The following is a 27,946-nucleotide window of genomic DNA, read 5'->3' on the forward strand; positions in this document are numbered from 1 at the left end:
ACAGTTCATTTTATTCTCACCCAAGTTTCCAACCTGCAACAATATGTTATGATCACTTGAATCAAATGCTGCATTGAAATCCAGTAAGAGTAGCACCTACACAATCCCTGTGTCAGTGTTCAACCTTATATCATTTAGTACTTTAATAAGAGTTATTTCTATACTGTGATAAGGTCGAAATCCTGATTGGAATTTATCCAAAAGTCCATTGGAGTTAAAGAATTTGCTGAGTTGATTAAAAAACACTTTATCGTCAAACCTGGATAAAAAAGGGAAGGTTTGAGATGGGTGTATAAATTACTAACAAGGAGACATCAAGCATTCTCTTTTTTAGAAGGGACTTGATGGCGGCTACTTTAAAGGGTTTAGGAAACGTGCCTGTCTAAAATGAGCCATTGATTATTTTCTCTAACTCAGTGAGAACAGATTTCACAATAGTTTTGAAAAAGTCAGATGTTAATGAGTCAAGACAGCCAGTTGATGGTTTCAACTAGTGAAGCAAATCTGTTGAAGTTTTTTCATCAACTGTATCAAAGTCTGTCATGGTCATTTCATTATTCCTGGGTGATTTTATCCGCTGCATCATTTTGTAATTTTGCTGGCTTGCGATGATGTTTGACCTGATGCATTGGACTTTTTCACTAAATTTGCAGGAAAATGTATTGCATTTATCTGTTGAGAGTTCTGGCACTATTTGATTTGGGGGATTTATGAGTTTGTCCACCACAGCAAAGAGTGTGCATGTATTGTTTAGGTTCAACTAATGAAAAGTGTTGTGTCGCTTTTAGTAGCTCTTTGTTAAAGTTACAAAACATTGTCTGTTCTGGTCAAAATGAGTTCGTTTTTCTCCACTTATGCTCCGCTTTCCTCCACTTTGATTTCAAAATCATTACGCTTGTAGTGCACCTCCAGGGTGTTTCAGGTCAACATGAAATGGTCTTAGTTTTAGTGTTTATAGTAATGTTTAGATCACCTTCTATTAAAAGACTGAGACACTGTATTCAAATGAATTAAAATCACCCAAATAAATGTCTTTACACTGAAACAATGGCTTAAAAGTGGCAGTAACTCTGCCGTGTTTTTTGCAACTGTAAAATTTGTTCCGAGAATTAAAATTTCATGATGTTGCCTCATTCATACTAGTGTTTTGACAACCTTCTGTTAGACATGTTTTGTTGAGGAGAAAGAAGTCAAGGCCATAGGTCTTAATGTTGTCATTAAACAATAGTGCTTTGTGAACAGTGATCTAATCTTGCAGTGATAACGGGAGACGCTTTTTCAGAGGTTGACCTCATGAGGTTATTTCTTCTCAGTTCTTTAGCTGACTTTCTGTCACTGGTAATCACGGGAATACCACAGGCTTCGCTAGCTTCATCGGGTGCTGATTTATTCTGGAAACAAACATAGCGGGTATACATTCAGTCTGGACCCAGAACATATCAGACCGGACTGGAGTTAAGTCTCTTCACAAGCAAAGAGGGAGATGGACAGGTACGTGGCTGTTTGCTGAGTCTTGGTGGAGTCAAACGTTTGGTAGATGGCAGTTTGGTGAGTCTTGGGGTGGGTGTGGTCGAATGGTGATCAGGAGTCAGAGGTGAAAAAATGGGAGACGGAAGTGGTGCGAGTTGAATTAAAATACGGACAAGCTTGTTCATCTCGTAGGTGATATCTGGGAGGGAGCCAATAGATTAGACAATAGATTTTGTGCAGTTAGAGCTGAGTCATCGTTGGGGGCGATGTACAGTCCAGGGGTGAGTCCAGCAGTGTGAAGATGGCTTCAAAGTTTTGGTTGAATCCAGCAGTGGATATGGCCCAGTAGGTTGGGCCGATGAGGACAAATCAGTCTGTTCTGGATGCAAGGGTGTGGGGGGGCTTGAGCTTCATTGTGTGCTTGTTGATCCTTCGGAGTCAAGGCAGAATCTCGTCTTATCTGTTAGTGCGGATAGACATGGCCTTTGTAGTAATTTGATCCCCTGAATGAATGAATATATGAATTATAACCAATCTGACAATCGAATGCTCAGTAGCGGGTCTCGACTTTTTCATAAATATCAGAAACCACGTCGTTAGCAAAACATAGAATCTTTGTGTGCTTTCTGTTACATAGACACAACATTTGACCCCAAATAAGGCTTTGCCACGTATTATTAGTGTTTGTGACCAAGTAGCTGATCTGAGTGGCTGGGAGGTTCCACTTTCATAGGTGCTGTGATCCACGAAGCTTCCTGGTCAGATGACAGTAAAGCAAATCTGTTCCTCTGTTCAATGTCGGTGTTTTGTTTTCATTGCCCATAAGTTAGTTTCCTTTCTTGTGCCAAAGTCCAAGACTGACATCTTGGTGTTGGCGCGACCTCTTACAGAGTTGATGGTATTCCGAGGACTCACGTACACGTACTGTAGTACAGTACTAGGGTTCTTGGCTAAAGCCTCAAAATCAGGGTAATCTGATGTTAATGTTGATAGTGGTCATTTCCAACTGTTTGTTCTCAAATGTTACAATGGTGCAACGTTAACAAATGTGTTTGTGTTTGAGCAATTGTCAGTTGTTTACCCATATGGTCACCCATACGGTATATAGGGGTGGGACAAAATTGTCCATTCCAATTCAACAGTGATACAGCTGTGGCCCACTTTACTAGGTTATTTAATCTCACACAAATGATAGGGAACCATTCCAGAGAGGTCATTTAGTAATGTTTCCTTACATTTTATCCATGCATTTTCTATTGCTACTGCCCTCATTTGAGAACTAGAAGCTCCCACATTGGAGTCTACAGGAGAGGCGGGGTGCACTTTGCACTGGTCATCAGTCAACGGCAGGGTAGGTAGACGCAAGCTATGGAGAACTTTGAGGATTCATTAAACCCAGTGGTGGGCAAACTACGGCCCGCGGGCCGAATCCGGCCCGTTGGTCTTTTTAATCCGGCCCGCCGAAGGTTGGTCCACAATTAAGGTTCGATGTGAATGATTGCATTCATTTCAATTGGACTTGTAATGACCGTCATTTCACCGCCAGGTGGCGCATTGACTTGAAGTTGCAGAACACGGGGAGGGGGTGAGGGGGGATCTTTTCGACCCCCTAGGACCTCTGTATCGCTCTACTTCTACTGGTCTGATCACAACCCATCTGCAGCAATGCACAGGCTAAAATAGGTCATCAACAACACTGTTGTCATTTTAAAAAGTATATTAATGCAGTACTTTCATGCTTTTGTTCTGTTGATGTTTGATATGGACTGTCAACAAATGCAGTTTGTTTGTTTTTAATGTACCATAGCTCGTGCTGACCTGGCCCTTCTGTCAAATTTTAAAAGTCAATGCGGCCCCCGAGCCAAAAAGTTTGCCCACCCCTGCATTAAACCTAATATGCATGTGTTTGCCATAGAACACAGGGAACATTGGAAGATGCAAAGTCCACAAAGATAGAACCTGCAATAGCACACTTCACACCTTTTATTTGAAAATGACTTTTTCTTAAAAAAATAAAAAGGGGGGAGGGGTTGCAAACAGTGGAAGGTGGTTATGAAAGCGAGTTGGATGGTACAGAACGGTAACTCGGGAGGCAGGTCAATGCTTGTGTTGCACTGCACAGAAAATGGAAGTAGTAGGAGCAGAATTTAGACTGTGTGGGACTTGGGGGGGGGGGGGGGGGCAAAAAAAAAGTCAAGCTGTTCTGGCATGCTGGAATTCGACTTTCTTCACGGACAAAACAGGACATGTATTGTTTTAGACAGTTTTAATCCCCAAGAAAATGAAGAGTGAACAAAAGCCACAGAGGTTTTGAACAGGATGCATGTACAGAGGACACGTGGAGTGGCTGAGGTTACAAGAAACATGAGGGAGAAAGGTGAGGTAGCCGCTGTTCCCACTGCCATCAGCAAATTCCACACATAACTCTGCTTGGCAGCAGACTCTCATTGAAGATGGGACACAAATTCTTGATTCTGGCACTTTGGCACCTTGCAGAGGTTTGATGAATTGCTTATGGAGAACATGGCCCAAATTACAGTTGAGGCCCTTAAACCAAAGCGAGGGGAGTTGCTCTGGAGAAATACAGCAGAAAGAATGCCCCTGAAGTCGAACAGTTCTGCATTTGATCAATATCCATCTATTCATTCATTTTCTATCCCGCTTATCCTGGTAAGAGTTCCGGGTGAGCTGAGCGTACCTCAGCTGATTTAGGGCAAGAGGCAGTTACAGTTTGGACTGGTCGGCAGCATTATAACCTTCTTTAAGGTTGATTTTTTTCAGACAATGGTCTTTTAAGACACATCACCAGGAAGCAGTGACAGCCAAAACTGTCAGCTTGGGAAGAGATTTTCTCTTCATTAAAAAAAAAAGGACCATTGTTTGGGAAAAATTAAACCTTAAACCCGAAGAGAAACAAATGCTCACACTCCTTTGAGTCTATGGGAGAGGTTTCAATTCGATCAACATTCTGAAAAAAAAGTTGCATTCTCAAGCAAGAACTCCACAAGTAGGTTTTCGATTTTCTTTTGTTTTTCCCTGATGCCACCACAGAAAAGTAGCAGTGATGTCAAAGGGGGAACATGGGCTGACCAGATAATTTAACTTATTGCAAACCAGGAAAGTAGAACAGAGGACTTTCTTGGCGGCTTACTAAAATATGGCTACAGCATCAAATAAATGAATAATGATTCAAGAACAGAATTCATATCTGAAAGTTTAAGTTTTAAAGATTAGTCCTTGTGAGAACACTCTTAAAACTGCTTAGTTAAAACAAATTGGGTGAAATAACCTAGAACTTGCTAATATTGGGCTAATTATACCCAGTGCAATGAGTGGAGGATTTGACTCAGCACACTTTTTTTAAACTCCAAAACTACCCATACTACCGATAAATGGGTTACCAGGTGACTTATTGGTATGTTACAGTTTGGCCAACAGCCAGAGAATGTACCACAATGCTATATTTGAGAGCGGTGACACGGGCTTTATTCCAACAAGTAATACTGGTAAACAAAATAACGGCATCAAAACAATGACGCCAGAACAAGTGGAATTACTCACCAACAAAAGGTGGTGGACAATTTCACAGAGAAAGGGAACAACGGAGCAGTGTAAAAAGGTATTTGCGAAAACAAAACAGAAAATTACTTTAAGAGAAACAAAAATCTTAAGTACTTCTGCGCCGATGAGAGATTAAAAAAAGGAAACAGAAAATCACAAAGGTACTTCATTACTGGAACACCAACGAATCTGGCAGAAACACAAACCAGGTGGGAAAAGCAAGCAGCAAGACAGTAAGCAAAACAATACTCCAGCACCTTCCTTCATGTGCAGCAGAATTTAAATACTATCCCCTGCTGAGTAGGGAGGTACAGGTGGATCTGAGTGATTGCAATAGCTGCAGCTTAGTGACTCCGCCCATCACTTAGCCAGGATGGACTGTGGACAAAGAGAACACATTACCAGGAGGCCATAAACACAGGGCATGACATAGTATAGTTGTGGTTACAAATAACGCACATTTTATGACCAACATTTTCTAAGAAGACACAACCCACCCATTTTCTGTGGTTGGGCTGTCAATCCGGACCCACATTAGAACCCCAAACACTTACCCAAGTCAGCAATGTTACCAAATGAGCCATCCAGCCACCATAACGTTTCTTTAGAATGTTACATTAAATTTAGTTCAACAAAGAACAAAACTTAAATACAGCATCCGGTTTCAGCTCTACAGCACATCCAAATTCAATCTTCAACCCAGTCTACTGGGACAAAATAATTCACCCAACCTTTGTTAAAAGTAACCCAATCTGCTCAAAATTCGCAGCTACCCAGCAAATGGGTTGGGAAAACAACCCTGCATGTTTTGCTGTGAAGAGAATAACCTCTCAAGACAAAGCATTCATCTCCCTCTGTACATTTGCCACGAAGAGTTAAGCCTAAAACCACAATTAATTGTTTTCTTTTTCTTTTTTTTTTAAAGTTGGATCACTATCTTTTTGGACAGTTACGGGTGTTTTCAAAGCATGAGGTCGAAGTTTGCAACACTCTTAAGTCTCCATCCCGCATCATAAATAGTAAGGCTATGTACATACTCCAAGCGAATAATTTGTTTTTACATTTGCAGTTAGAAATGTTCAAATGTTACTTTAAACGTTGCCTGTTAAGTCATATGCATTTTTACACAATTGAAACCAGTTCCCAAGTGTCTTAACATCCTTTGACATGTGAAAAGGTCTGAGGGAACCCCTCACCTGATCCTTTTATCTTGAATGCTCGCTATATTATATCCCTATATTATATATAACTACCCGACAACTACATATTGTCAATTTAAGTATTTAATAAATGCCAGGAAGATCGAGACACGGCTATAAAGCAATTGCACAATTGGACTTTCTTATCACGTAAATTATCCATCCATCCATTTTCTAATCCATTTATCATCACAAGGGTCTCGGGCATGCTGGAGCCTATCCAAGCTGTCTTTGGGCAGTTGGCGGGGTACACCTTGAACTGGTCGCCAGCCAATCGCAGGGCACATAGAGATGAACAACCATTCATGCTGACAATCACACCTAGGGAGAGTGACAATTTAGAGCAGGGGTGTCAAACTCATTTCACATTGTAGATGTTAAGTAGGCCGGACCATTAAAATTATACCATACTCTGCTATAATTAACCAAAATATGTTTTTCCTTTGTTTTGGGCTCAGGAAGCACAAGAACATTAGGAAACCGTTGACATTTAATGAACATATCATTTACAAAACATTTCATGAAGCACCTTAGACAAATGTGCAATTTACAGCTGGTCCCACTGATTGTACAAAGGCACAGAACCTTAAGTAATTGGTATTGAAAAATATAGTAATGCACTTTAAGATTAAATGAGATTGGTAAAGAAAGTAATTTTTCAACCATTTACACGTGCATATAAAATCTAAATTTAATCCCTGCCTACACCTTACAAACGAAGGAGAGTGCTATTAAATGTGTAAAGAATAAAGTATTCACATGTCCTTGATAGCGTCTGCTGCATTGGGTCTGTCTCAGCTCTCTGTCTTCTTCTCTGCTGTTGTCTTCTTCTCTGATCAAATCAATGTTGTCTTCAACTGTGATCAAAACAGTGTGTCCCCTAGCGGATACTCCGTAAATTGCACCTTATTAAAAATATTAATTCCATTTCTTTTATGCATTTTTTCACGTTTAAATTATCCCGCGGGCCTGCTGGAACCTCCATGGGGGCCGGTTCCGGTCCGCATGTTTGACACCCCTGATTTATAGTGTTCCATTAGCCTGCTATGCATGTCTTTGGAATGTGAGAGGAAACCGGGATTCCCGGAGAAAGCCCACACAGGCAAAGGCAGAACAACTCCACACAGGAAGGCTGGAGCCCTGCACCTCTGCATTGTGAGGCAGACGTGCTAACCATGTTGCCTCGCCTCATGTAACTTAGTCCCAGAGAATTGGGCAGACAACAATGGGCAGAGGAACGTTAATGTGTTTCCTTCATTTCACACTCGGTGGGTGGGCAAACCCCAACTATTTTTGTACAAGCTATTAAAAAATTACTTTTACTTGATACAGATGTTTGAAATCTAATCATTTCCGATTGTAAACGTTGTATTAAAATCCAAGACAATGGAATGGACTGTATTCAGAGGTTCAAATGTTGCCAATTTACTGTAATTCTAACAAACAGTACATGCCAAATGTTTCCATCGATTGTGTGTTTTCTGCTCCTTTCCGAGTTCATCTTCTGTTTACCAAGCCGCTACTGCACCCCAAAGCTTCAGAACAGTCTACATCTAAATTGCATGTCTTCAATGGTGGTCGGTTACTATGCCTATGTACAGTGGCGGTTCTGGGGGGGGGGGGGCAACGGGGGCCAGTGCCCCTGTAGCACCGATTCTGGCCCCCCCTGTGGCCCCCCCTCCGAGCGCAGATTACGCAGTCGTGCCGAGTCGCCGACGCGAAAGGTGGAACTAAAGTGCGTGATTTAACATTCTAGTCGGACCCTTTAGTGCGCTGCGCCATTTAAAAATGAGCGGGAATATGAGAAGCAGTTCGCAGAGAAGGAAATTACCACGACACGAGTGCCATTTGCGTGTGTGTGCGTGTGTGCGCTCGCGTGTGTGTGTGTGTGTGTGCGTGTGTGTGTGCGCGCGCGTGTGTGTGTGTGTGTGTAACATTTTTAGTCTCCCTTTTTATTTTAATTTTTATTTAACAGGATCAATATATAAGACATTGCCTTTTAAAATTTGGATAATTATGCATGTAAAACATCTAGCTTCAGTGTATTTGCAATTTTTGTCCCCGGCAGGCTGGTACCATATCATCCCCTGGCTTGAATATTCTCAACAGACGTATTGTTACGCTTGCAGACATTTTAGCCCTCCTAATACTGTTTTTTTCTCATCACTGTAATGTTATGACTACAATTTCAAAGTCTGAAGAAATAAAAAGTCAAATAAGATTTCGAATCTGTCTTTTTAGCCCTGGGTTGAATGTGCCCCCCCATCAAAACCCCTGGCCCCAGCCCGGCCCCCTCAGTGAAATTGATCCAGAACCGCCCCTGCCTATGTATAACCATAACTACAACGTGTATAAAACAAACACATCACAGAGCACCAAGAAGGGATTCATTCAGATCAAAATAGGCGGCACATTGCTGAGGTAGGATTTTGGATTATGTGACCAGGGTGAACACACTTCACAATAGAATACTCATATGTTTCTGTTGAACTATTGGTCCAAAGAAAATCTAAAAGTAGCAAAACAAGAAAACAAAGAATGACATTTACTTGCGAAGTGTATTGCAGTAATTACACTAAAACACTGGACACCTACAAAGTGGCATCACTGCTGTAACGCAGTTATGATTGAAATTCATCTTCTCCATTTCTGTATTTGCAGTGTCTGAAAATCCAGCCAATGACAAAACAAAAGTAATACTTTATGTAAATACACTACTTGGTAAAGTGTTCCTTCCAACACTGAGAAGAGGGTAAATAGCGACAGCTAACTAAACAACAGCGCTTTTTTAAAAAGAAAAAAAAGATGACGAAATCCCATTTCGTCCTTGACAACACGTGCGCTAAACAATACGTTGGTTGTTGCCAAGCTAAATTTCATTTACACCCTTGTCTATTAGTACATCCGACCGCACAGCAAGATAAGACAATTTCAGAAGATAATTGCTGATACAAATGGACACAGGGCTTTCTTTACACTTTACAGGAGTTTCAGCCGGTGCAAATAGTTATTTTGCCATATGTCGTGCCGGAGGGGGCGTTCCTACGAAGGCTGTGACGTAACGTGCATAAAATGAATAATCTGCCTCGCTTTTGTCCGGCTCTACCGACCCCTAGTGTCATTAAGAGAGACTTGCTGCTTCTTTCCGAATATTAATGTGTGCATAATGCATTTTATGGACCGTATTAGCGCCCACTCATCAAAAGCACGCCTGAATATAGTGAGGAGGTCACGCACATACGAGTATGTACACGTGGAGACCATACATGGGGAAACTACCATGTAATTTGTTTTCGCCGAATTCGACTTTTTTTTTACTGTAGCATTTCCTTCATATTCTGGGATGTGATTCAATTGTTCCCTTCGTTTTGTATGGACGGTGCTATGAGCATTCAGACAGAAGCTGACCAGCTCGCTGTAGCATCACATTTGCTGTAGTCATACATGTGGTGGTAATACTCTTTATTGTTCCCGCAAGGAAATGACTTCAGTCTCCTGTTGGTTTTCTGTACACCCAATAAAGCGCAAGAAATTCATGCTACCATTTCAAAAAATTGAACATGAACTTTGTCCATCACTGCACCCTTCAAAAAGTTTAAGCGGAGGGTAGTGCAAAGGCTTACTGTTGACTGTGGCATTTATTTGAATTCTTCACATACATTAAACTACATGTCCAAAAATATTAAGATTTAGAAAAAAAATGTAGTTCACGATGAAAATATAATACAACAAAAGAAAATCCTTCAGCAATGCTTACAACGTGGTGAACTAAAGATGTTTTTTTTTTTTTATACAGACTTGGGTTGGTATATTACACAAGTGAAGCACATCACATATACACATGCAGGGGAAACGTCCTGTCCACTCTGCTTAGAGGGTGAAAGAAGCACAAGGAGTGATTCTTCACATGCCTGCAGCTGAGCATTTTGACATGAGTCAACGGAACCTATGTACCTCTTTCATTGCTACAAAAGTACAGTGAAAACTAAAGTTGACGTAATTCTGCTTCGCGACTGCAATTTCTTTAACTCAAGCCAACAAATGCAAACTATATAATTGAGCCTTGTAGTGTTGAAAAACAAGATGGAGTGACTGAAGCATTCAAGTGGCTCAAAAACAACCAATGCAGTTAATTTCTGAATAATAAGTGATCCTGGGAAGATCGTCAACCCCGAAAAAAACAACTCACAAATCTTCTCTCAATCTAGATTTTTAGAGGAACAATTCAAATTGAGTGCTTAAATTGACAAAGATGAAATCCAAAATACTGGCAAGCTACTCAAAGGGTTGGCAACAAAAGGGGATTAAGTTGACTGCCACAAACTTCCATATGTTAGGGCACACCAAACCATAGGAGCAAGTAGAAAACTAAATTGATAGTGGTTATTTCCAAGAATTTTAAGGTGTATTTGTACTTTATTTTGAAGGGACACAAATGGGCCCATTATGTGCCTAGAATGTTGTTTGATAGTCAGCAAAACTATGACTATATACAGATGTATGTAGGTTGTCTTCACAACTGCCTTTCTTTAAAATTATAAGCGGCACTGTTAATGTCATTGTCGTTTTTTGCAGGAAAACCATGACATAAAATAGTCACTGTGCTAGTTTATTTGTCTAATGGCAGTCATTAGGTAGTATGGATGCATTTGTGGTAAGAAGCCCATCAAATTCTGCGACCAGTCCTCTTAATCTATGCTGGTCCCACATTTGAAGGGGGGGGGGGCAAGAGAGAGAGAGAGAGAGAGAGAGAAATAAAACCTGATTTGCTTTTTTACGTTAATAGTTTTGACAAAATTGTTTAAAACTGAAAAAAAGGAAATTGGTGTTCATATCAGATGAACAAATATGCTTTTAGATCAGTAAAAAAAATAAAATAAGACTGTCCAAGATGAAAGAGAGAGGAAAATAAATAGTTATTTATACTGTGTTGCGGGTCCCCCTTGAATGCGTGTATGAAGTCTGGTTTTTGAGCGAGTGAATCAACCCAGCAGCAGCCCCGACAGGGCATTCAAGTCTCTCATGTACGGGTTGTCGGTGAGGATGCGGTCGATCTGTTGCTTCTGGTCTGGGAAAATCGCGCACAGCTGACTCTTCAGCTGGGACGTCTCCCCCGGCGAACGCTGGGGAGGAGGCGACGGCGAGGGAGAGGCGTTGCGGTGGCGGCCCGGGTGGGGCCACTGCACGCTCGGGTGGGGAACATGGGAAGAGGGGGGCTGAGGAGTAACGGCGGGCGTCCATGGAGCGGAGTGGAGGGCCTGCACATAGACTGGATGCTGCTGGTTGGTGGATAGACGCAAGTCTGGGGGTCTCAGAGGGGGAGGGGTCAAAGGAAGATGCCTGGATGGTCAGGGAAGGAGAAAATGTATAAAACAGAGATGTCCAGACCTTTTACACTGAGGGCCACATACGGGAAAATGGAGAGGAGGCGACGTCACTGTACATTTATGGAACATGCGAAGGCCAAATTCAATACGCTGTTGGGCAAGCTATGCAAAGCTAAACTGGCATTACTGCGATTGATGCTATTGCAGATTTATTATATTTATTCTACAAATATATTGCAAATGCTATATTTTATATTGCACTTATATTGAACTGTGTACAGTTCTTTTCTGAAACATTTATTTTGTGCAATGAAACACTTTCACCCCCCCCCCCCCCCCCCCAATTTTGCTGCTGTAGACTGCAAATTTCCCCAGTGTGGGACAAATAAAGGTTATCTTATCTTATCTTATTTCTGAAAATACATCACGGGGCAAATGAAAAAAGGGTGATCTCTTGTAGCATTCAACTTGAAACATTTAAAAAAAAATTACTTGTGGTGTTTACTGCGGGGCTCGATCATTATCAGTTGTGCATTTGTGTGGGATGACTGCATAGTCCACATTTCTGACGGCAAATCATTTTGTGTGTGGTCAACACAGATTGGCTGAGCCACAGACTATGTGATTGTGATGTGAAATAAACCAACATAAAATTGGCCTCGATCTGATGTTCTCACTGTTGCTGGACACAAACAAAGAAGCAATGGGTTGTGTTTAGGTTTTGTAGAATGTGTCATTCACCAATAAAGGACAAGATAAGACTTCTATGGCTTCATCTGCTATTACTCTTTTTGTTAATGTGTGTGGGGTGCCAGGTTGGTTATCTGGCGTACATCTCACACAAGGATTTTTTTTCTTCACCACGTGTGGGGGCATTTTAAAATTGGTTCAGATGTTCCGATTAAGGGAGCACACACCTGTTCATTTTAGAAAGGAAAACGTCCAGATGAGGTCCATTTTTACCCAAAGGGTCATCAGGGATCATGAAGTGGTCCTCCACAAAAGTAAACTGCAGTAACCTGTGTATAACAATATTCAAAATAAATAAAATAATAATATTTGAATTTTAACACTGGATCCGGCACTCAAATGACCATTTGAGTCGTGTGATATTTGAGCATATGACTAATCACCTCTCTTGAATGATCCGGCGCCAAGTGTCCGAAGAGTTGACAAAGTCTCTCAGGTTGTCGTTGGTTACAATGATGCCGTCTGTTTTTTCAGCTAAGTGGAGCAGGAATCTAATGGAGAATGCAAGTATTCAACATTAAAATTTGCCTTTGTCAGTGGAGACAATTTTCGAATATATTATCATATATTTTATTCATCTTTACTACTCATACAGTTGTATGAGTGTCGAGATCGAGAAATACGTATGCATGCATAAAAATGTTATTTAATGCTTTGAGGGTAGTTCGAGCGTGGGTTTTTTTTCTCCCCCTCTCCCTCCCTTGTTTCTTTCTGACTTTCGGGTTGAGTGAACGCTGGCGCGTTTTGGCTGCCGCTGCTCAACCCGTATTGTTTTGTGTTTTTTGTTATTGTAAAGTGTCCTTGGGTGTCTTGAAAGGCGCTTATAAATAAAATCTATTATTATTATTATTATTAAATTAACATAAAGGGGAAGTCAAGACACTTTTTTTTAACAATATGCTCTGTGCGGCCCCACTTCTGGTTCTGATTAACATTGCATTTGTGGAATATGAATTAAGCAGCAAAAATCACTGATTTGTATCCAACTCAGGGGGTGGACATTTTGTCACTTGCTGCAAATGCACTTGTTGACTGCAAATGACATCATAGTAGTCAGGTAACAGCCAATCACGGCTCACCTGTTTTCTGCATTTGAGCCCTGATTGGTTGTAACCTGAGCCCTTGGGCACTCATAATGACATTTTCAGTCAAAACCAAGTGCAAAATGGTGACTGACTTTCATCTGGCTGCATTGATTTAACTCCACGATTCAACTTCTGGATTGTTTTGAATTGTTTTAAAATGTTATAATGCACAAAAACAATGTCTTGTTTGAGAAAATACCAATAATTATGATATTGAATCACAAATTACAGTATAATCAATAATCATGATATAAATCTAATCGTCACACAAGTATTGTGATTTGAATCAAATTGGGGGGTAATTGAATCATCCCGCCCCTAATCGTGAAGTTCATTTTTGATTGCATTTTCCCTTTAAGTATATTCAACTAAATTCAAAACGGGAGGCGCGTGTTGTATGTGTGCACCTGTCATCATGCGAGGCTATCCTTTGGCCACAGACCTCTCGGGAGGGGGTGAAAGAAAGCAGCCGCAGGTCTTCTAGTTGATTTAAAAAATGTTGTTCTGCCAAAAAAAAAAAAATAATAATAATAAATTCATGGAGTCAGAAAAAAACAGACAACCACATGAATGAAAAATAGCACACTGGATCCTGAATCTATGTTTGGCAATTGTATTGTTTTATTTTGGTTCATCTTGGCAATTGTATTGTTTTATTTTGGTTCATCTTTGATTCCTATCAGATGTGTAAAAATTGAGAGACCAAAAAAGCCATCAGTCCATTCATTGATGTCAGTTTAAGGTTGTTATCTGCTCATTCATACATGCTGCAAATGCCTTAAGTACCTGTTGTCAATGGGTCTCTCTTCTGGCGCCACTGAGGAACAAATACAGTGATCTCCCTGTGGCCCCGCCTCCAAAATGTCTCCACGGCGAGCGCTATCCCTCGACAGGAGAAGAACCGATTTCGGCCATGACTAAAGAGATGGGGACAAAAGCAAACAATGTTGTTATGATGACAACGAGGAGCCAAAAATGCACACATGGATCAACTTGAAATAGTGTGTGGTATCTTTCCACTTTCTATGCATATTTCCCCCCTCAAAGTTGAGGGTGTGCTACAGCCAATCCAGACTAACTTTGGTCGAGAGGCGGCATACACCCTGAAGTATTATGGTTATACTGGCTACACCCTAACCAGTATTAGGGCAAACAAATTGTGTATATATATCTATAGGTGCAGGGTTCAATTCCGGCTGCGGCCTGCCTGTGTGGAGTTTGCATGTTCTCCCTGTGCCTGCGTGGGTCTTCTCTGGGTACTCCGGTTTCCTCCCACATTCCAACAACATGCATGGCAAGTTAATGGAACACTCTAAATTGTCCTTAGGTGTGAGTGTGAGCGCGGTTGGTTGTTCATTTATGTGTGCCCTGGGATTGGCTGGCAACCAGTTTGTGGTGTACCCCGCCTACTGCCTACTTCTTTCTGTCACTGTCTGACACTGGCAGGTTGATTTACAAATACACATTATTTTTCCCAAGTCAATATTCTCCATGAAAATGAAATGGAAAAAAAAGTGAAATTAGGTAAATTCATTTTTACAGATTCAGTGAACTAGCAAATCACTGTTGTAACTACATCAGACTGTGTGGCAAGTGCAGTGGTAGGGAATGGATGCTCTAGTTAATCCTGTTTTGTGTGCGTTGTTCAAGTGGACAACATCACTGGCAATGAATTGACATAATGAGCCTATTGGAGTTCGGGGCATCAAGTGAGAAAATTCCATCATCTCCACACATGAACTCACGCCATAGCCACATTGCTGCCATCTATGATGATGTGGCGCAGCTCCGGTAGCCCTGGTTCGTTGGGTAGCTTCAGTGTATACGGAGTCTTCAATGATTGGTGAAAACGAGCCAAACCGGTCACCGGTGGCGCCAGTGGGTTGCTTGTAGGAGGATTCCTGGCTCCGCCGCTGTGAAAGCCCGTGTGGCCGAGGGTTTGGTAGGCAGAGAGCCGGCTTGTGGTAGGAGCCGACTGCAGGGGACAATCAAGATCTTTATATCATTCGAGCAAAACATTGTGGATGACAAAGTTGATGTACTACATCTTGAAATTTGTCATGAAACAAAACAAGTTGAGCAAAGCCAAGAAAATGAGAAAACCATCACATTAATGAAATACCTACATTGGCACTGGAAGCCACAGAGGTGGTGCTGGCCGTCAGCCACTGGGGTGCGCTGCGCAGTGCCGTCACAGTCTCGACTTTCACTGATCCACCTAGAGTCCGTGTCCCGCCTCTTGACAGGTGATCCCTATGTGTGACGTTCCCGCCTCCCCGTGCCAAGTATTCTGTTCTGGATCCGGTCTGGGTGTCACCGTGTGTCATTGTAACCCCTGATGTCCGAGTATCTGCTGTTTTGCTGTTTGTCACGCCGACATCATCGTCATCGGAAATGGTAATGACCTCGTGCTTCCCTGCACCTCCTTGCGCACTGGCGCTCCTCTTGATAGAACTGGTCTGTTTGGAGAGTTTTTCCAGGAAAGACGTAGCATTAAAGATCGTGTATGTTACGATGCAAATGTTAAAAGACTGCTCTAACAAACAGAATGTTTTGGCACCTTCCATTTTCTACAGCACTTGTCCTTGGCTTTCGTGTTAAAAGTCTACATCAGCTGACTTTGGGCGAAAGAGAATAAACCCTGTGTACACATATTAACAACCATTCACACTCACACCCATGGACTTTTTGGAGTGTTCAATTAATGTAACCTGGATGGTTTCGGAATGTGCGAATGAGCCACACAAGCATGAAGACAACATGCAAACTACTCCAGAAGACCAGATGCAAAAATTCAAACCCTGAACATCAGAAATGTAAGGCACAAGTGTAAACCACAAGACATGATATATTTTTTTGCATTTCAATTGTCCAAAGTCGCATGGGGTATCTGTAACAGCAACCTGTGCTATTACTGCACCCGTTTTTGGGGCTAGAAAGGTACAATAGAGTGTGGACTAGAGTTTAATGGTGGCTTGATTTTCCCAGAGAATCACACCGGTGGCACACATCCGAAAGCCATCAGACAGACACTTTTACATGTGCGCGCTGCGACATACGACAGCAGCCGAAAGAACACAAACTAAACACCCCACAACCCCCCCCCCCCCACACACACAGAGTCATACCTCGGTTTTCGACCATAATCCGTTCCAGAAGGCTGTTTGAAAACCGATTTGTTCGAAACCACTCTTTAAAAAAAAAATCTTTATTGAACACGTCTGCTCACATTAGAACGCTACGCTTCCTCGTGTAAGGAAGGCGAGAGGCGTCAAGTGGCGCATTGAAGTGCGCTCAGTTTGGTCGAGAACCGATTTTCGGTCGTAATCCGAGGCATAAAAAACTCGAAATTTTTGATCGAAAACCGATTTTGGTCGAGAACAGAGACGTTCGAAAAGCAAGGTTTGACTGTATATGGTGATTTTTTTTTTTAACCTTGCGAGGTGACAAAAGATCATGTTAGATACTTGCTTCAAAGGCGCAGCAGCCGTACCTGCTCTGAAGCCCCCTGCTGCCCCCCCCCCACCCTTTTCTCTTAATTCTAGCCCTTCTCCCCTCCGATTCTCATGTCAAAATGCAGTTTTTGGAATTAAAAAACTGCATTATATCAAATCGTGATTATATTGCTAATGCAATTAATAGTTTATCCCTATTAAAAATACAGAGGATTAAGTCATACAAAAGATTCAGAGATGAGCATTTCCTGTTGCAGATAATTTCAGTACATAGCACTGTTGTGTTTCCGCTCTTTGGTGAATATAAATAGCTAACAAAGGAAATGTTATCAGGCCCACATAATGAAAACACGAGAAAGATTCCCCTTTCCACGCTATAGTGTCTAACTGAGCCAAACCATGAACACCGTGGCTTAAAATGGATGTTACCTGTTGAGTGCTGGCTTCACTGCCACTGGACTGTCTCCGGTGGCCAAGTCCATTACTACTCGCTCCATGATGATTGGGCTTAATATTCTCTTTGGACCTCCCAAACTCCCGCTCAACGGCTAGAGATGTCGTCGTCGTCGTCGTCGAGGAGGAGGAGGAGCGCACATTGTTCAGTTGTTTGGTTTCTTTTACTCCTCTTTTTGTTTCCCCCTCACAACTTTTCGTTTCGGCCACAATTTTCTCCAAAATGAGGAAGGTGTCTTCCATTTGTCCTGTATCCTTGATGACACGCTCCACAATGTCCTGCTGGTAACCCATGGATCTGAAGGAAATTTGGTTAAAAAAAACAAAACAAAACACACATTTGTACATGTATCTGAATTGAAAATGAATTGTGATCATTTTTACTACTGCAATGTTCACCTGAAGAAATTGACCAAACAACGGAGGTTAGTTTCTGGGCTGACTGCCTCGCTTTCTTCAGTGATACCATCACAAGGGTTCAGCATGATTGCACCTGTGACTGTGTTTGCTTTCGCTGAGGAGGAGGAGACTGTGCATGAAGCAGACGTGTTTTTGGATCGAAAACTACTACTGGCTGCGTGGCCTTCTCTGTCCCAGTGTCGCTCCCTGTCCCTCGACCTCTCCGGGGACTCCTCCCTCCGCTCCAGAGAATACTGTCTTTTAGTGTCCCGAGTTTCGCTCTCCGAAGAGCGTCGCTTGTGTGAAGGCCTGGTGCCATTGAACAGGATGGCCTCGGGACCCAAACCGATGCCTCCTCCTGCTTTTCCAGCGCCGTCGCCAAAAGGCAGACACCCTCTGTCTTCAAAGCTAGTATCTAAGATGCGAAAGGAGAGCTCCGTCACAGGAGTGCTACTCTGTGAGCGATCTTGCTCGAACTCTGCCATGCTTGGTTGTAGGTTCTGGTTCAGGAGAGTCTGAGAGACAACACAATATTCGGTTCTAGTTTAGCTTGGTCTGAAATACACAACATGTTCAATGTGTAAGATGTACGCTGTCAAGCACCGTTTTCGCAAGTGTTTCATCTAGGGGACAGTTTGTGATAATCAGACTATGTTCAAATATTTATTCATAGTTTTGTTGTTTATTATTCACACTTGAACAGAAAAGGAGATAAAAAACTTTGTTGACTTGGGTGTATAATAATGATGTAGTGGCTGCTGAGAAAATGTCACATCACTTTCAAAAAGCTAACAATTTATAAACAAACACGAAAGAATCTTTATCCTCGCCAGAGTTTTCAAAAAGCTCAATTTTTAAGGAGGAAAGGAAAAGTAAGGCAAAATCTATGTTTTTGAAATTACTTATACAGGTATTCCTCATTGCAATACCTCGAGGGGAAATGGAAATGACAAATCACACCTGTTGCACAGATCACACACATGCAAGGAGAGCTGTCAGACTCAAAAGGGGTGCGCAAAGGCATCTTGACAATAGTCAGAAAGCAGACTAACATGTCAGCTTGTTGACATTTTATATTTTGTCCGCGGAGGGACTCAAGACGTAACCCTCCAGTTGTAATGTCCAAGTTCTTGCAGATATGAGCTATCGCCATCCAATTTTTTTTTTTGTTCCTATCATCTTCTGTGATTTATTAAAGTACATTTTTTGCTTTACAGCCACCCTGCGATTGGCTGGCAACCAGTTCAGGGTGTTCCCCGCCTACTGCCCAATGACAGCTGGGACAGCTCAAGCACGCCCTCGAACCTTGTGAGGCTCAGCAGATTAAAAACTGGATGGATGGATGTATTTCAGCCCCAATTTACCCATGTTCACACAGTTTTGTATTGAACTTATGGAAATAGCCAAGCAAATTTTACATCATAGAAGGCGGGCCCCAACTTTCTAGTTTCTATCGAGAGAGGAAATAGACGGCAAGAAAACCCCATAAAACAGGCCCCGGGAAATCACTTGATTGGTGGAAGGGGCAGCAGGGGAGGCCCCAGCCTTGTTTTGTTCCCCAAGGGGAGCCTCATAGTCCCAAACTTTGAAAGTAAAGGATGTCAAACACAGACGTGCAATACACAAAAGCCGTCATTTTCACTTCATTTGTATCTTGAAAGCTGCACAACACTGTGGTGAAAATATTGATGTCATTCTTGTTACTTTAATTTTTTTCCCTCTCCCCAATCAATGTTGAAGAAATACTCTTCTTGAATTGATTTAATTTCATGACATTTAGCCTTGACTTGTCAAAACTTTCTTCAGAAGGTGCATTTCTTGGATCTGTGTACCTGTTATACGAAAAGAGCCATTGCAAACCACAGCAACTAAAGCCCAATGCACACCGTGTGATGCGACTGAACTGAACATTAGGGCTGCAGCCAATTAATATTTTTAGAATGAATTACTTGATCTACTCGTCAATCAATTTATCAAATAACAGCAAAAAATCTATTTAGCATTAGTTTATTGCAAAAATATTTTCGCAGATGGCTTGGTATTGTTTAATAATTTAACAAAATCAAATAAACAACAATTAAGCAGTATCACGCAAGGACTGATGTACTTGCCAAGCATTTGGAAATTGGGCAACGACTTTGGTACTGATTAAAGTGAAGTGGTCTAAGTTTGACATGCACTCTAAGTTTGACATGCACTTCTGGGCACAAAACAAATTTTAAGTATGATCGAAAAACATATTGTGCGGTGTACACTGTACTGGTACAGCTTAATGGAGGCAGGCTATGTACCCAGAGACATTACTTTTGTTGCTTCAGGACTTTGCCACACAGTTCACCTGCGATTCAAATATTCATCTGACGCAAATATAGTTGAAGACAGTTGGCCTCTCATTAAAAACAAATTGTACAACCCTGCCGACTTCATGACCCTTCTGTCGCATCACTCGGTTTTAATGAATTTTCTAGGCGGGGGTCCACCTCTACTTTCATCCTCGTCATCTATTAGTATGACTATTGCATTGCTTTTTCAGCGGATCTTGTAAGTATGTGGAAGTCGATATTAAAAAAAAAAAATCACAAACCGTCGACTGTGTGTGCAAGCTGGTTGGACTGTGAGCCAGTCCGAGTAATTCTTCTTTCAGCGCACAGGGCAGTAGAAGAAGCTCCATTGTGTATTTGTCGTCCCGTTCCTCCACAAAGGACTTGAACGCTCGCTTCACTGCCTGCTCTCTGTCACTCAGTAGACTTCGCTTTTCCTGAATAAAGCAGACAGAGAGGCAGAACTTGGAAAATGCCCAACAGTAATTTTGACTTTAAATCATCTCGCTCATTCGAATTGCATCAGTTCACCCTAAGTGAGCGGTGTATGAACATTACTTAATAAAAAAACATTTGGAATACACAGCCGATGGTTGTATATTAATCTCACCTGGAAAAGTGCCACAAACTGCTGAACTCTGCTCTGCGCCATCACGACAGGCTCAGTGCGGCCCAACAAGCGCAGACGTCCTGGCTCAGGAACCAAAACCTCAGCACTTGTGTCCCGTATGAGTCTGTCCAGGAACAGACCCCGAGCTCCAGCAAAGATACAGTGCATGTCCACTGGATAACGTTCTTCTTTCTGCAGCTCTGGGTCACACAGCCCCCTCACATACTCCTGAAAAACAAGAAAAAAACGACATTAAGGGAGAAAGATTATGCATGCACAATTCCAAACAGCTGCCAGATGTCTTCATAAAAAATGTCTTTTATAGACTTCCATCCAATTGTACACAAAGGACAGGTCTCCAGACTGATCCTAAATGGTCATATTTGGCTATTAAAATATGAGACAGTGCAAGTAAAATTTTCATCCACTTGAGCAAGTGCAACCGATAAATCTAGTGACTTTTTTTAATTGCTGAGACACTTGTTGCACACTTAGGATCAAAAGACCAAAGCAATGCCAGCAGAAACAGGATGTGGTGATGAAGCGAGAAAAAAGCAGCAGCATGACCACAGAATAGAACAAGGGCAGCAATGCAAAGTGATGCTTTGTCACCAGATTATTTTGTTCAATAGTAAACAGACAATTGCGTGCTAAAGATTACTTTATACATCAAAATTGACACTTATCAGCAGTGTGCCGCTACCTTCATAGCATATCACTCGGAATCGGGCATAGGACTGGTCACATTGATGCTTCGCTAATAATGGTGACTGATCAAGCTTGTTATTTGACAGATGATTACCGGTAGTCCAATAGGCTTGCCTTGCCAGCAAACATCCATGCGCAAATTATATATGCTGCAGTACATTAACATAAGGCATTTTTCTGAAGTAATCCTGAATACATTCCTGAAACATGTGCACTTCACTGCAAATTCAACTAGAAAATTAGATGAGGACAGCTGGTGATCATCCTTTTAGTAGAAAAAAGCATAAAACACACAGATACATACAGTGATACGTAGTTCAAGTTTTCCCATGTGATTTATGCAAAACAATGGCTCACAAAAGAGTTGACACCAGAGAGGCCTCCCACTTACTCATTCAGGGAATCTCCGGGTACTAGAAATGTGTGAATGAGTCAGCTGCTAGTTGGTCTGGGAACTTCCTTTCAGGTGTGTGTGTGTGTGTGTGTGTGCGCGCATGTTGCAACAGTAATGAATGAATCTAAAATTGAATTCCCCTTATTTATAAATTTGAGATGGCTTACTAGCCTTTTATGAGACGTTAAATTTAATCAAGTCAAGCATTCATCTACAAAGTCTCTTTTTTTCTATTCTGGAGTGACAAGTACCTATTTATCTACAGTATAGTTTGTAAAACAGTACTTTTTTTTATTAATCGAGTTAAAAATTATGGTAAATAAACCATAACAAACAAAATTGTCAAGGCTGTTAACATGGGTAGCTGCATCATAAACCTGATATAAAGGTGTTAGGTGCTGTATTAGCCAGACACCAACACACTCAGCACTGAGGATTCTAAATGACTCAACCATGACTCAGCAGAAGAGAAAGAAAAGTTTTAGTGTGGAATGAGAACCTGATGTCACATATAAGGGTGCATCTGTCAAAACTAAACGATCACTGAAATGAGTAAGTGGGTGTCTTTAAAGAATAGGTTTGCCCTCTGTGGAATTTTGGTTGCAGTAGGTAAACTCAAATGTTTTTCGTGAACTTAGTAGTTTAGGACAGAAATAAAAAAGTTTATTTGCTCAATCATAAACCGTTCACGAGAATAAACCGAGGGCACAGTCGCAATTTCATTCAGCACACTCAAAGGCATGACCAATTATAGTTTACTTTACCTTAGCTTTGAATATTATTTAAAGTTGAAATAATGTTCCTTTTGGTGACATTGTCAGAGGTGTCAATCTCAGAACATGTTTATTTCTGTAAATTCTGTTTACAGTGGCACTGAACCGGATTATGTTGTTTTGGGAGGAATACTTAGCGTTTTGAGTAAAGCTACACTACCCGCCATAATTATTAGCACCGGAGGTTAAGATGTGTTTTTTTAGCCTCCAATAAATTTAGGTTTTTTTCCCCCAAAATTATATAACGGCAAAATAAATAAATAAAGAGTAAAATTCACCCTTTAATTCAAGTCCATTTAATCAGTGGGGGAAAAAATCCACATCACCAATTCACATTACAAAAACAAAAGTGATTTATAAATTAACCGGATGCGTTCATTAAGTGTCACACATGGGCACAATACATGGCATCGAATGACACGCGCACAAAACATGTCATGCTATGCAGCGTTTATAAAAGTCAAAATGGCCTCGCATGGAGGTGTCATTCACATCTCAGCCTGAGCTATTTCTACCGATTATTTCGAACGGCTACCAGTTTGATCATTCCACACTTCTCGAACAAATTTGCTCAAATTGCATGGGATTTGATGTCCTTAATATTATGATTAATTAATGATATTGATGTATGTGAGGACACTGACCAGTATTAATTTCTCACAATAATTATTAATGAGGATTTAACAAGGTAAGAAACACACAACATCAATATGCAACGCTAAATTTCTATTAATATCGGAATTGATCACTTCTTACAATGTCCCTAGGAAATCACAATGTCCTATCAATGGGGAGTAATTATTCAGCCTTTCACTAAACGTCGCTGACACTGATATGAAAAATACAAACACACTATATTATTAATGAATAATGACTAACAGCGCAATGAGTGCAGTTGGATAATTTCCCGTGGCATACCTGACGGAACTCTAGCACAGCGGGTTTCTTTTTGGGGCGGGGGGCATTCACACACACACATACATATAAGATTGACATGAGAATTGATATCAGCTAATCAGGTAAGGTAGAACTAAGTAGTGTCTCCTCTTACACTATGTGACTGATACATAGTCACTTTCAGGTACGATTAACAGAGATACTATCGGCCAGTTCGGACTCGACCCACCTGTTCAAACCACCTGAAGGCACACGTTTACACCACGGTCACATTGGCCCCGCTGGTTTATTAGGGGCATAGAAATAAAGACCTCACTCACCTTTGCTTTCGAAACGTCGTCAGTGTTTCCTCTGAGCTGGAGCCATATCTGACGCGAAGCCGTGCTACCGTGTGCTTGTCCCGTGTGGTCCAACAGCCCGATAATAGTGAACGTCACTTTGAAAACGTACTCCACTCGAGCCTGGGCACATTTCAGCTCGTCTTGCTTATTCTCCGGGACAGTAAACTCATCCACCGTCGGGGTGTCTTGCTGCTGCCTCGCGGCCGAGGCGCAGAGCTTGCTGGTCGGCTGCTCGACGCACGCGAGCTCGGTGACTCGCTTCATACCGGGAAGGGGCCGCGTTGTTGACATAGCGTCTCTCGCTGTTAGCGTCACCTCGGACAAGCACGTCTAAAAGAGTCCAACTTGTCGGCGTTGCTGGGACCCTCTGGCGTCTACATGGTATGCTCGAAAAGTAATACGCGGCGACAGAGCGAGATTTATAACGTCTAATATAAAGAACACCACGGTCGGGTTAGCTTAGAAGTCGGAAGCACCGAATGACGTATGCGGAAAGTCCCACTTAAAACGTCATCAAAGGCCGACAGTGAGTGTATACTGTACACTACTGTTTATCTGGTGACTTGTGGCTAGGCAAATGGTTTTGCGCAAGCAAGTTTCACATTGACCTTTCTTCTTACGACATAGAAAAACGTAGACGTGGTCTTTTGAGGTTAAGGAAGGATGTTTTTATTCCGCAGCAACTGTCTGAAAGCGCCCACCTAAGTCGAGACTGTTAGCACTCACTTTGTTGACAAATGTTGTGGCCTTTTTGCCGTTCAGAGTTCAGTCATAGCCATGGCTTCCGGATTTCTGGTAAAGTGTATTTGCCCCAACAAAATGTGATTCATACGATTGCCTAGCAACCAGCTCAGGGTGTAACCCGCCTGCTGCTGGAAGACAGCTGGGATGGGCTCCAGCATGCCTGCAACCCTTGTGAGGATAAACAGATTTGAAAATGGATGGAAAATTAATACCTGTACTGTAGTTTGAAAATATAAAGTGATGTTTTTTGGATTATAAATGGTAATGATATGTGACTGAAAACAAAGGGGTTATGAAGTTGTGCTTCTACATGTACAGTGCTGGGAAAAAGTACTGTATTGACTGAATTTTTTTTCTTTTGGTTTTTTTGTAAGTGTACCGTACAACACAAAGAACACAAAGGCTCAGCTGACATTTTGCCAAGAACGATCCTATTTTTTAACAAAATATTCTGTAGACTGCAAGAAGAAAGACTGAATTTGTTTATGGCCTGAAGCATTATACCCTATGAATAACACAGCATTTGATGAAAAGAAAATCCTGCCTACAGTCAAACATTGTGGTGCCAGTGTGATGGCATGGCTTTGATTTGCTAATTTAGTCTGTCGGTGAATCACTGTAATCACTGGAAAATTTAATTGTGCTGTCCACCAGAAAATCCTGCAGGTGAACATCCAGCCTTCAGTTTGTGCCTTTATGCTCAAGTCTTCTTGGGTTAAGCAGCGGGACAACTACCTGAAACTCTGAATGACTCTAAAAAAGTCAGGATTTAAAACTGTGAATCTTTAAATGTCATTTCATTTTAAGATTTTTTTTTCAAATCTTTAAATGGTCTCGTCCCATCCTACCTCTCTGAGTTGCTCCACCCCTTCACACCTGTCTGGTGCCGCAGGTCTGCAGACCAGATGCAACCCGGGTGGAATTTGTCCAGTAAAAGGGACAGTTTGAATATTTGCTTTACTGTGATCGGAGATGGCAAAGAAAGTGTGTGTGTGTGATTTATATTAAAAAAAATAAAATATATAAATCCTCGTCTCACCCCTCGGGTGGTGTCCGTCCCTCATTCAGCTTGGGGTTTCCAGTCCGTATATATATGCATGCATACAACAGGTCATATTTAAGAACACATTTTTGTAACAATCTATTTTGTAAAGTATTTTACACTTAAAAAAGGATATACTCAATTTAAGACACTCTATCATAATATCAGCACCGCAAAAAACATCATGACAGTTTCTGGGAAAATACAGCATTCTAAAATGTTTTCGTGTGTCAAACCTAGGTTAGTGACCTAAGCTCAGATGTCGAGCGGACATATCTGCGGATGATGAATGATAAAAAAAACGGACAATTTCTTGAATGTTAAGCTGAGGTCCGATTTGTTCAAAAGCCATAACTAATGCTCTGACATAGAGCACTGTACCTACCAATACTTTTGAATAACTAGCAATGTGGTGACCCGGGTTACATAGCCCCCATCTTGAACCGGGGTCCAGGGTGAGCTCTTCCATTCACTTGTATTGAGGTAACTGTTTGGTTCCAATAAATTAATCATAACTCATCCAATTCTTCACCAATTTTGACACTAATGGGTTTGTTATAAACAGCAGCCATGATGTTATGATACCATTTCAGACACCTGGGTAATTTTACAACATTTTAAATTTAAAGGTAAGACTAACCGCTTTTTGTATTAAAAAAAGAGAGAGAGAGAGAGATCTGTGACAGGCCAAAAACAATGAACTTGACTTTTTCTAACTATTCTTTTGTTTTTCTTGCCATCACATTGTTGGTAAGACAAACGAAAGAGCAAGGATGCCACCACATTGTAGTGTACGTGCTTGCACACAAAGCCCTACAATTTGGACAAGGGAGCAGGGATAACAATTCACGGGTAAAAAAACAACAACTTTTTTGTCTTGCCTCCCACCACCACCCCGCTGCGCAAAAGTTCTTTTTTGATAGAACACGCGTTTTGCCATTAATAGAAAAGTGCACCTCATATAAATCGATTCGGAAATGTGGAAGTTACGAATTATTTTCCAGGTTTATACCTCGCCTTTGATGGGAAGTCGCCCCTACAAACATGGCCGTCACGTAGCACGGCGGTTAGCGTGCTCCAATTCAAGCTATTGTAACAGAAAAATATCGTAAGCAAACGTTACGTACAACGTCACATTAATAACACGCAATGATTATTAATCGATGTCATGAAGACAACAAATCACTTACCGTTTTAAAGAGGGGCGGCGCTGAGCATTAACGAACATTTTCTTGCAGGTGGTGAGGCTGTCGCCTCCGCGTCCACTAAGATGGTATTATTTATTTATTTGTTTGTTTATTATCTATCGAGCAGTATTTTATAATTTAATTATTATGACTGATTATTCATTAGAATTGTACCCCTGTTCTCAGAGTGTTTATTGAAACGTTTTATTTTCTGTTTATTGGTTTTTTAATCGCTCTTACAGGCTGAAGTTGAGGAAACTTTGCAGAGAATCGAAGCCCATGGTAGTGTAGCAGGAACTATAGTTGCCAATGCAGACGGTAAAACAAAACACGCACACACAGATATCCAAACAACAAAATTGTACTGTTACTGTTTACATATTTTTATTTTGGGTAACACAGAGGGGTTTAGTGGCTAGCACATACGCCTCACATTTCTGAGATCTAGGGTTGGATTCTCGATCAGGCCCTCCTGTGTTGTGTCTGGAAGTTCTCCACCTTGCTTTTGGGGGGTTTTCTTTGGGTAGTCCATCTTCCTTCCAAAAGCTTCATGTTAGGTTAAAGGCTCTAATTTGCCTTTGGCTCCAGCTAACCTGCAACACTAATGAGGACAAGTGTGGTGGAGAATGGATGGATGAATAAATATTTTGTTTAAATTCCGAGGTATTCCTATCCGATCGACGTTCGACAGCTCCAAGGCTGGCAAGTACGCGGATGCTCTTCGCCACCTCACCGCCATGGCCAGGAGCACGGTGAGGGATGTGGACCCTCAAGATGATCTCATCGTGCTGCGCATCAGCACTAAGAATCAAGAAATTATGGTTGCACCAGGTAAAACAGAGGTGGCATAAATACTCACCTGCTGTACTTAAGACATATAGATACTTGTGTAAAAAAAAAAAAAGATTGGGAAAAGTAGTACTGATTCAACTACTTTGCTTCAATAGTCGTATGAGGAGTATGTTGTATCCACTGTGAAAGCATATTTAAAATATTGTTTCCCTTTGCAGAGAATTCCTATCTTCTAATACTGGTCCAGAGATTTGAGCGGTATGCACGTGCATGAGAGGCAGACCGATTGGTCACATGTTGGTGGATTATACAGTATTCATCTGCAGTATGAATGAGTGGAGGAGAAAGTCATCTCGTGTAGCTGAAGATGTTTGTGTCCATGTGATCCACTGCACCAGCTATTCCCTACCAGTGTGCTGTGGGAAATTATCCAAATGT

General features: G+C 41.5%; 2 protein-coding genes and 1 long non-coding RNA gene across 3 annotated transcripts; 1 reads left to right on the forward strand and 2 right to left on the reverse strand.

Annotated features, from left to right (window-relative positions):
• Positions 1-3,440: 3,440 nt before the first annotated feature.
• On the reverse strand, positions 3,441-7,038 carry LOC147206024 (uncharacterized). The gene is made up of 2 exons (XR_015100711.1): positions 6,990-7,038; positions 3,441-5,409 (listed from the first exon to the last, which is right to left on the reverse strand). It is a non-coding gene; the product is annotated as an uncharacterized LOC147206024 (long non-coding RNA).
• A 2,637-nt stretch (positions 7,039-9,675) lies between these two features.
• n4bp1 (nedd4 binding protein 1) lies at positions 9,676-25,232 on the reverse strand. Its single transcript, XM_086109486.1, has 12 exons — positions 23,723-25,232; positions 20,631-20,858; positions 20,284-20,457; positions 17,700-18,214; positions 17,277-17,598; positions 15,519-15,851; positions 15,138-15,367; positions 14,179-14,309; positions 13,800-13,896; positions 12,691-12,798; positions 12,475-12,576; positions 9,676-11,570 (listed from the first exon to the last, which is right to left on the reverse strand). The coding sequence occupies exons 1-12, from the start codon at positions 24,032-24,034 to the stop codon at positions 11,213-11,215; spliced, it is 2,910 nt and encodes a 969-aa protein (XP_085965612.1). The 5' UTR covers positions 24,035-25,232; the 3' UTR covers positions 9,676-11,212.
• On the forward strand, positions 24,521-27,926 carry LOC147206026 (dynein light chain roadblock-type 2-like). The gene is made up of 4 exons (XM_086108500.1): positions 24,521-24,538; positions 26,959-27,034; positions 27,380-27,547; positions 27,727-27,926. Exons 1-4 carry the CDS (start codon positions 24,521-24,523, stop codon positions 27,780-27,782), a joined length of 318 nt encoding a protein of 105 aa, XP_085964626.1. The 3' UTR covers positions 27,783-27,926.
• The last annotated feature ends 20 nt before the right edge of the window (positions 27,927-27,946 follow it).

This window comes from Hippocampus guttulatus, chromosome 4 (genome assembly GCF_054856545.1).
Source record: "Hippocampus guttulatus isolate MCC_2025c chromosome 4, RoL_Hgut_1.0, whole genome shotgun sequence".
NCBI lineage: Eukaryota > Metazoa > Chordata > Actinopteri > Syngnathiformes > Syngnathidae > Hippocampus > Hippocampus guttulatus.

Coding starts and splice junctions, on each gene's coding strand:
- n4bp1 (XM_086109486.1), bottom strand. CDS start 24,034: ATGTCAACAACGCGGCCCCTTCCCGGTATGAAGCGAGTCACCGAGCTC. Junction 20,859..23,722: donor ACGACGTTTCGAAAGCAAAG/GTGAGTGAGGTC, acceptor CTTGTTTTTCAG/GAGTATGTGAGGGGGCTGTG. Junction 15,852..17,276: donor GTGAAGCCAGCACTCAACAG/GTAACATCCATT, acceptor CTCTCCAAACAG/ACCAGTTCTATCAAGAGGAG.
- LOC147206026 (XM_086108500.1), top strand. Junction 27,035..27,379: donor TATAGTTGCCAATGCAGACG/GTAAAACAAAAC, acceptor TTAAATTCCGAG/GTATTCCTATCCGATCGACG. Junction 27,548..27,726: donor AGAAATTATGGTTGCACCAG/GTAAAACAGAGG, acceptor TTCCCTTTGCAG/AGAATTCCTATCTTCTAATA.